The sequence below is a fragment of the Glycine max genome, chromosome 20 (genome assembly GCF_000004515.6).
Source record: "Glycine max cultivar Williams 82 chromosome 20, Glycine_max_v4.0, whole genome shotgun sequence".
In the NCBI taxonomy this organism is placed as follows: domain Eukaryota; kingdom Viridiplantae; phylum Streptophyta; class Magnoliopsida; order Fabales; family Fabaceae; genus Glycine; species Glycine max.
In genome coordinates, this window is record NC_038256.2 from 12603766 (window position 1) to 12612534 (window position 8769).

The window sequence follows — 8769 nt, forward strand, 5'->3', positions numbered from 1 at the left end:
CACGAAGGCATGTGTTATGTGGGAGTATGTTACTAAATGGGTGTACATGTATCATTGTTCTAGGAATAACATTGAGTAAGGTCGGACACAAATAAAGACTATTGAACAAAACTCGTGCACTTTGTCCACTTATTATTTGTGGGTGTTTGTTTGGAAAACATATGTGAATTTTTTTTTATATCCACATGTATCCATGTCCATGGATACTTCAAATTTAAAAGTAAATAAATATTTTTTTTTTAAAAATGATTTTCAACATTAAATAAAACTAGTGAATTAAAAACCAAGAGCAAAAAAGAAACAATACAACATAATTAAACATGAAATAAATATGTTTTAAGCATAAATAAATATAAATTCAAAATACAAATAAAATTACAATATCTCAAAAGCATAAGTTCAAAAAATAAACATAAGTCCAAATAAATTGAAAATGCATAATTCAATAAATTCCACCCGTCTAAATTGCAGAAGTGAAAATTTTGTAACTTTACAAGAAACAAGTATTCATGGTACGTGTACTATGATACTAAACACCCTACTCATTTATGAGCACGTAAAAAATATCCGTACGCGTGGGTAGCAAATATTCATTTAAAATATGCATAATCTATTCATGACAAATTTTATCCATGGATATCTGCTGTACAAATTTTTTGCAATCCCTACACTATTCTAATAATGATAAATTAACATTGAAACCCATGCATGATTTTTTAATAAATGAAAAAAATGAGAGAAAAAATAAAATAAAATATTAAAATTTTAAAAACAAAAATAAAATGTATTAAAAAAAGTGCACACTGTTGAGAGCCAATAACACGGTGGACGGCTGAACAGTTTATCTCACACACACATGTATATATAAGTCTTGTTATTATTCAATTCAAACAGAGGGACTAGTAAAAGCCATCAACTTGGAACCCCTTGAGCAGGTCAACGTTTCAAACCATTCGAATGGAAGCCTTGAGGTTGGCGTATCTCCTCCTTCCCTGGTGGTTGGTGTTTTCGACAGCAGAATCGGCGTGCAAGGAGGGCTGTGGAGTGGCACTAGGCTCCTACTACTTATGGCGGGGCTCCAACCTCACCTACATCTCCTCCATCATGGCCTCCAGCCTTCTGACAACTCCGGACGACATAGTCAACTACAACAAGGACACCGTGCCCAGCAAGGACATCATCATCGCCGACCAAAGGGTCAACGTCCCCTTCCCCTGCGACTGCATCGACGGCCAGTTTCTTGGCCACACCTTCCGCTATGACGTTCAGTCACAGGACACGTACGAGACTGTAGCCAGGAGCTGGTTTGCCAACCTCACCGACGTGGCCTGGCTGAGGAGGTTCAATACCTATCCTCCCGACAACATTCCCGACACGGGAACGCTGAATGTTACGGTTAATTGCTCTTGTGGGAACACTGATGTTGCCAATTATGGCTTGTTCGTTACCTACCCTCTTAGGATTGGGGACACTCTGGGGTCGGTGGCTGCTAATTTGAGCCTTGACTCGGCCTTGCTGCAGAGGTACAATCCCGATGTCAATTTCAACCAGGGGACTGGTCTGGTTTATGTTCCCGGAAAAGGTCAGTTTTTTAAATTCAGTGCTTTCGGGGTCTAATTATGAGTCACCTAGGTTTTGGAAGTTGAAATACTCCCTACTTTCCTAACACAATTACTTAATGGCTTAAAAAATAGGGACACCTAACAGTGAATTAAAAGATAAGAGGACCAATTTAGTGAAATGAAGAAAATAGGGGACTCTTTTTGCAATTAAACCTTACTTAATTTATGAGGATTAAGGAAGTTGGTTAATTTAGTTGATAGCAATAAGTTTGTCTTAAATTTATAATTTTTTTATAAAACTATCCTTGTTATTAATACTTCTCTCTTGTAATGATTTGTGAATCCATTCGCTTTCTTCTTGTGTTTAATGAGAGGTATTTATAGTTTAAAAATAAGTAATGCAAAGAATATTATTGACCAAGCCTTATAAAAAGGAACAAATACCATTTTAAATTTGGTTCTTACAAATAGGAACCGAGGGAATAATATTTACATGTCTTCTAACTTGCTACTCTCTCCGTCCCTAATTGATGTCCCTTAAGAAAAATAGTTATAATAGTTAATCAAATTAAATCTGTTAATTAATTGTACTATCATTCCAAAGTTAGTCTTTTCTTATTTCTTTATCCACTCAATTGTTTTTCATTAATGTTTGGAAATAGAATAATTAAGTAATGATATGTATGGAAAAGAATAGTTAATACACCTAGAAATTAGAAAAAAAAAGTCTTATAAAAAGGAACAAACAAATTTCTAAAAACAGTCTTATAATTAGGATGGAGGGAGTATTAAATTAAGACTTATAACTTAGATTTTGTCATATGGATGTTTCTTACAAGTGGATTACGTAGTTTAAATTCACTCAAGCATCCAGGATGCCTAATATTAACAAACATCATATGCAAGGTTTTAAATATCGGTCGCGATTTCATCGCATTTGTTGCTATCGCAGAAAATCACAGACAAATGCGGCCGATGTGGTTCCAATTACGGTCATGGACCATTTTTTATAAAACCTTGATCATATATAAACATTTCCAATATATGCCTCTAACTTTTGTCTTTCCAATTTTTTTTCCAGATCAAAATGGTAGCTTTGTGCGTTTGCCGTCTAGGTAATACTACTTTCTTTGCAATTTGCTCATATGATTGCATTACTTTTCAATTTCCAACAAATTGACTAAAGCCAATAACTATCTTTTCATTTTCTTCTGCAGTTCAGGAGGTTTGACTTTCTTCTCAGAAAATTGGTTATGCAATGTTTTTGATTGATATTCATTTTAAACATATGGTCAGTATATACTAAAAGCAGAAGGATAATTCTCTACTTTAGCTCATATTTGTAATTCTATTTAAGCAGGTCTTACTGGTAGAGCTATTGCAGGAATAGCTGTCGGAATTGTGGCAGCTCTTCTGTTATTGGGAGTTTGTATATATGTTGGATATTTCCGTAAGAAGATACAGAAGGATGAATTTCTTCCACGAGATTCCACTGCACTCTTTGCTCAAGATGGGAAGGGTATTGCTATTTCTAATTAACAGTTATCCCATTGCCCTATTGTGTATAAGTTCTAACAAAATCCAATTAGAAAAAATTAACTATTTGTTGTCTGATTATGTTGACATGACATTGGTGTTGTTGATTTTCTTACTACAAGATAGTGTGAAACAAACAGGAAAGTCATAGAGTAATAATGAATCTGGATTTTTTTTATTCCATTTAATGAACCGATGTGCATCCATATAAATGAGTTGCGTATTATACTTGTTCTAAATGTTTACTTTTGAATTTCAAAACAATTACTGTGATCCTCTTGCTCTTGAATTGCACAACAATATCAACAACAACAACAACCATGCCTTACCCCGTTTGTAGCGGTCAACTACATGGAACAAATGATGTCATTATGCTTTACCAAATTGCAATTTTTCAGAAAATCCAGATAGATAAACCTAGTTTAATGGTTCTCCTAAAATTTTCATGGAATTTCCTCTATCACTTTTAGTTGGACTATCTTCCATTTGAATTACTTGTCCCAATGGATCCTCTTTTAGTCTTGTTCTGACTTGGGTGACAACATCTTGGAGTCTATTATAGCATTCTCAATAGGTGCTACCTACTCTGACTTTCTCCCAAGTACATTTGTTCCTCTTCTTTTCCTGTTTCAGGAATCACGCACTACAATCTGATCTCTCCTACTGCTTTTTTGCTCTTGTTGGAATCCTGCCCAACATTCAGTGCCTCTATCTCTTGCATGTTCTAAAATATCTAAGTACATGATTTGATGCTTCATTTTTCAGATGAAACTTCTCGTAGTAGTGCAAATGAAACTTCAGGACCTGGTGGACCTGCCATCATCACAGACATAACAGTGAACAAATCAGTGGAATTTTCATATGAGGAACTGGCAACCGCCACGGATAACTTCAGTTTGGCTAATAAAATAGGTCAAGGTGGTTTTGGGTCAGTCTATTATGCAGAACTGAGGGGAGAGGTTAGTAATCACATTTATAACTTTCTATTATTGGAAGCTTTTCTAAAGAAAAGTTTCATTTTGTTATTTCTTTTAGGAGTCTGACGTTGTTGAATTATCAAGGTTTTATATTTTTTACTGATTGTCAGCTGAATGAAGACAAACTGAAATAAAAGATTATAGAATAACTTTAAAGATACTATGTGACATTTTATCTAATATGGTAAGTTATTATACAATACAACTGAAACATTGAATGAAAAGGAAAGAGGAGGGGATGAAAACCTTGATAATTAATGATTGATCACAATTCAGATCAGTATATTTTTCTCACCGTATTTGGGACTGAAGATGACAATATATGCTCTACAAACTTGTATGGGTGAATGCCATCCTTCTAAATGTCATTTCTTAGCTGTTCCAGTTGCATTATTTTCTTGTTGACATCCTTTCTTGTGAGGAAGGATTGACAACTGCTTCAAATGGTTTTACAATGATGTATTCGGAGACTTGAACAACTACTCTGGATAAGAGGAAGTCAGAACAACACAATATTTTAGTGAAAGGTTCTTAGTGTGTGTTAACCTTACAGACTAAGTTCTATTACATTTATATCTTGACAATACTTGAGCAAGAAGCAAAAAGTACATCTTTACGACCTGCTGCAGCAGGCTACAAATAGGTTAGAGAAGAGTAAAACAGCTTTTACATAGATAATAAAACAAAGTTAAATGACAGCTAACACTATATCTCTAACAAGAGGAAATGAAGAAAATGCAGAAAGTTGAAATTATTGCATAATGCATATCAGTTATTGAACTAAGCTATATTCTTTCATTGCATAATGCTTGATAATGCTACATGATGGATCAGATTGTATTTGTTCTTAAGAGCCATTCATCTTGTTCTTTTTAGAATCAATATACTCATTATATAAGCCAAAATTTTTCCCATGCAGAAAGCCGCAATCAAGAAGATGGATATGCAAGCATCAAAAGAATTTCTTGCTGAATTGAACGTCTTGACACGTGTTCACCATCTTAATCTGGTACTATTATATTTAATCACATACCAGCCGGTGGAGTTTTTTCTGAGAGGATTTTGTGATTTCAATTATGGGATCTAGCATTAGCTCAGGCATAATTAGTCATTTTGAGATTAGAGTAGCATTGGGAATTTATTAGTCATTTAAGTTGGTGCATACTTTTTGCATGTTTCCATTAGCTGAAAAAATGCTTTGTAGCCATCAAGCTCTGACTTGAATAGCATGAGTGTTGAATATCATTTAATACTTGCAAAGCTACTATTTTGATTAAGGATTCAACAAACTCTGACAGATCTAGTTAGAAATTAGGGAAAACAGCCATTTTTATTTCAATAGAATGTTCTCTGACAAGTATCAATGTGATTGTGCATGTAGAATAGAAATGAATCCCCCTCTCCATAGTCCAGTTATTCAAGAGACCTGGACTCTCCTTCCCAATTTCCATTCTCAAACCAGAGACTATTCTCTATTCTTTCCTTCCTATTCTTATTTGTGCCCTGTCTGTTATCTCTTCCTTTCTAACTAACTATCCAACTATTAGAATTAACATCATTTGTAGATATTGCTGAAATTTACCACATAATCAAGCCACAGCCCATCCATCTCCTTCTGTCTCCCACTTATTACTTGAAGAAAATTTCAGACAAAATTGTCAATGGATTGGTCTTGGAATCTAAAAATTCAAACAATTAACTTGTTTTTTTTATAGATATTGCTGAAATTTACTACATAATCAAGCCACAGCCCATCCATTTCCTTCTGTCTCCCATGTTTTACTCGAAGAAAATTTCAGACAAAACTGTCAATGGATTGGTCTTGGAATCTAAAAATTCAATTAAAACTTGTATGCGTAAGATGTTGAAACCAATATACAATGCTTAACAGTTTGTAAACAAAGTTTTTAAGCTACCAGCTTTTGAGATATATTGCTGGGAGAACTTTTGTCACATGCTTGGTTATTCCACTTATATGTTATCTGTTTACAATTCACTGGACATGCTTCGTTATACATAAATTCTTACATTTTTTTTTGGTTATGGCTTAAACTCTTAATAACTATGCAGGTGCGGTTGATTGGATATAGTATTGAGGGCTCTCTTTTCCTTGTCTATGAATACATTGAGAATGGAAACTTAAGTCAACATCTGCGTGGTTCAGGTTATATTAACCTATAGTTTAGTTTTTATTTACCTCTGATGTATTGTAATTGTCCTGGGTTGACAGTGAAGTGATAATGGTGCCAGGTAGTAGAGAACCTCTGCCATGGGCTACTCGGGTGCAGATTGCTTTGGATTCTGCCAGAGGTCTTGAATATATTCACGAGCACACAGTGCCTGTATATATTCATCGTGATATAAAGTCAGCAAATATATTAATAGACAAAAACTTCCGGGGCAAGGTTGAATATGTTTTGAGATCTTAACTTTACTTTTATTATTTGAATCACTATGGGAGCTCATAAAATGCTGATACACACAGGTTGCTGATTTTGGTTTGACCAAACTGACAGAAGTTGGAAGCTCATCGCTTCCCACTGGTCGTCTTGTTGGAACATTTGGATACATGCCACCGGAGTATGGATAACTTAATGTTCTTTTAATTAAGAGTGTTGCTATTCATATTGAATATTTAATCAAATTTATTTTCCAAGTTCACAGTCAGTTTTTTTAATGCTAGAATGAATGCTACTACTGCAGCTGGCAACTTATTGGCATTCCCGAAAAATGAAAGCATGATTCCCTGTGGCTAATTTTACCACAAATCCTAAAGATGTAGCTTTTGTTCTGGAAACTTTCACTGGATAATGTACCTGAACTCCGTTCAAAATAATCTTTAATAAGGTTAACTGATGTCTATATGTTTCTAGCTGTCCATCTGTCTTGAAATTGATGAGTGCATTTTGAGCCAAAAACAAGCACATATGACCAAGAAGACCCTCTTTTTAGGTAGAATGAAAAATTTAACTAAAATCTAGAGTTGATTTTTTGTGCATATCATATAGTGACTGATCAAGTCTTTTGGCCTGTTCTGTTAGGCATTGAGTTTTAGATTCTAATAGGTGCTAATAATTTTGTCTATTGTTCTGTTAAATAAGCTGTATATCTAAGATTTGCTTTCATTGAAATTCAGTTAAATGAGAAGTTCACGTTTCTGTGCATGTGGATTTGTTTAGTGATTACCATGGCTTTGTTTGAAGGTATGCTCAATATGGAGATGTTTCTCCCAAAGTAGACGTGTATGCTTTTGGAGTTGTTCTTTATGAACTTATTTCGGCTAAGGAAGCAATTGTCAAGACGAACGATTCTGTTGCCGACTCAAAGGGCCTCGTAGCTTTGGTCGATCTTGATTTCTCTACTCAAGAATTTTTATCATTTAGTCAATGTTAATGTTTTCAAGTGAACCATGGTCATGCTTCTTCATCAATCTAAATTAGGGTTTCTTCTTGATTTTTATTATGTAATGCAGTTTGATGGAGTTCTTAGTCAGCCAGATCCTACGGAAGAGCTCTGCAAACTAGTTGATCCAAGGCTTGGGGATAACTACCCAATTGATTCAGTTCGCAAGGTGAGAACACTTATTAGAGACCCTTTGAACATTTTGATTTTATGATTTCAACATTAGTCAGTCTATGCATGGTCGTTGTTTTGGCTTGCAGATGGCACAACTAGCCAAAGCATGTACACAAGACAATCCCCAACTCCGTCCAAGTATGAGATCTATTGTGGTTGCTCTTATGACACTTTCTTCAACTACCGACGATTGGGATGTTGGTTCCTTCTACGAAAATCAAAATCTTGTGAATCTTATGTCCGGAAGATAGGATGATACCAGATTAATTGTTTTGCATTTACAATTATATGTTTTGGACCAATTTTGGGCAACACAAAAAATTGTTGAAGCGAATGATGTGTGTAAAATGGACATAGGAATAAGGAATTTGTAGATTTTTACTAGTCAGGACTCAGTAGAAAGAGTGTCTAGTTTAACAATTTTATGATAATTCATAACCAATGCACAAAGTATGAATAGTGTTTTGTTTTGAGAGATGCATGTTTTTCTACCCAGTTACATTTATCCTTGTAAATTTGTATAATAAATTCTATTTGAGACCTATTTGATTATTGGTAATGGTTTATGGGTGTTAAGAAATATTTCTATGTACATAATACCTATTTCATAATTGATCGCAGTTGTACATGAATCTAAACCTAATTTGATCAATTTGAAGGAGATAAGTTGAAATTAAATATTGTACCCGAGTTTTGATGTTCTAGAATTAAATCCTTTTTTTTTTATCAGCATAATTTGTGCTACATTAATAGGGTCAACATTATACACAACCTATCTGTCCAACTAATTCCCGTGACTTTTACACCTTGATTGGCCCATGATTTCGCTACAATTAGGGTGATGCTAGGTGCACTCAGCATTTTTTAAAAATGCCAGAAATGTCCCTCTTCCTATCTTCTTCGATAAAAAGGTGGGTGCACAGTGCTTTTCGCTGCGAAGCTTTTTTTTCTTCCGTTTCTCTCTTTCGTGTGATTTTTTCTTGCGATAGGTGAGCTTCGGTGAAGGTGAAGGGATCGATGTTCATTGTTGCAGTGGTTGGTTCGTCGACGGTGGCATACGAGGTATGCATTTCTGTTGGGTGTGCGTGAGTGGGGTGGTTCATAAATCATATAGATCA

The 8769-nt window shown here is 34.8% G+C and overlaps 1 protein-coding gene across 1 annotated transcript; it reads left to right on the top strand.

Annotated features, from left to right (window-relative positions):
• The first annotated feature begins 773 nt into the window (after positions 1-773).
• LOC100777781 (lysM domain receptor-like kinase 3) lies at positions 774-8193 on the top strand. The gene is made up of 12 exons (XM_003555536.5): positions 774-1582; positions 2644-2677; positions 2780-2787; positions 2923-3081; positions 3864-4057; positions 4995-5084; positions 6146-6239; positions 6326-6480; positions 6561-6655; positions 7279-7417; positions 7548-7646; positions 7738-8193. Exons 1-12 carry the CDS (start codon positions 958-960, stop codon positions 7900-7902), a joined length of 1857 nt encoding a protein of 618 aa, XP_003555584.1. The 5' UTR covers positions 774-957; the 3' UTR covers positions 7903-8193.
• The last annotated feature ends 576 nt before the right edge of the window (positions 8194-8769 follow it).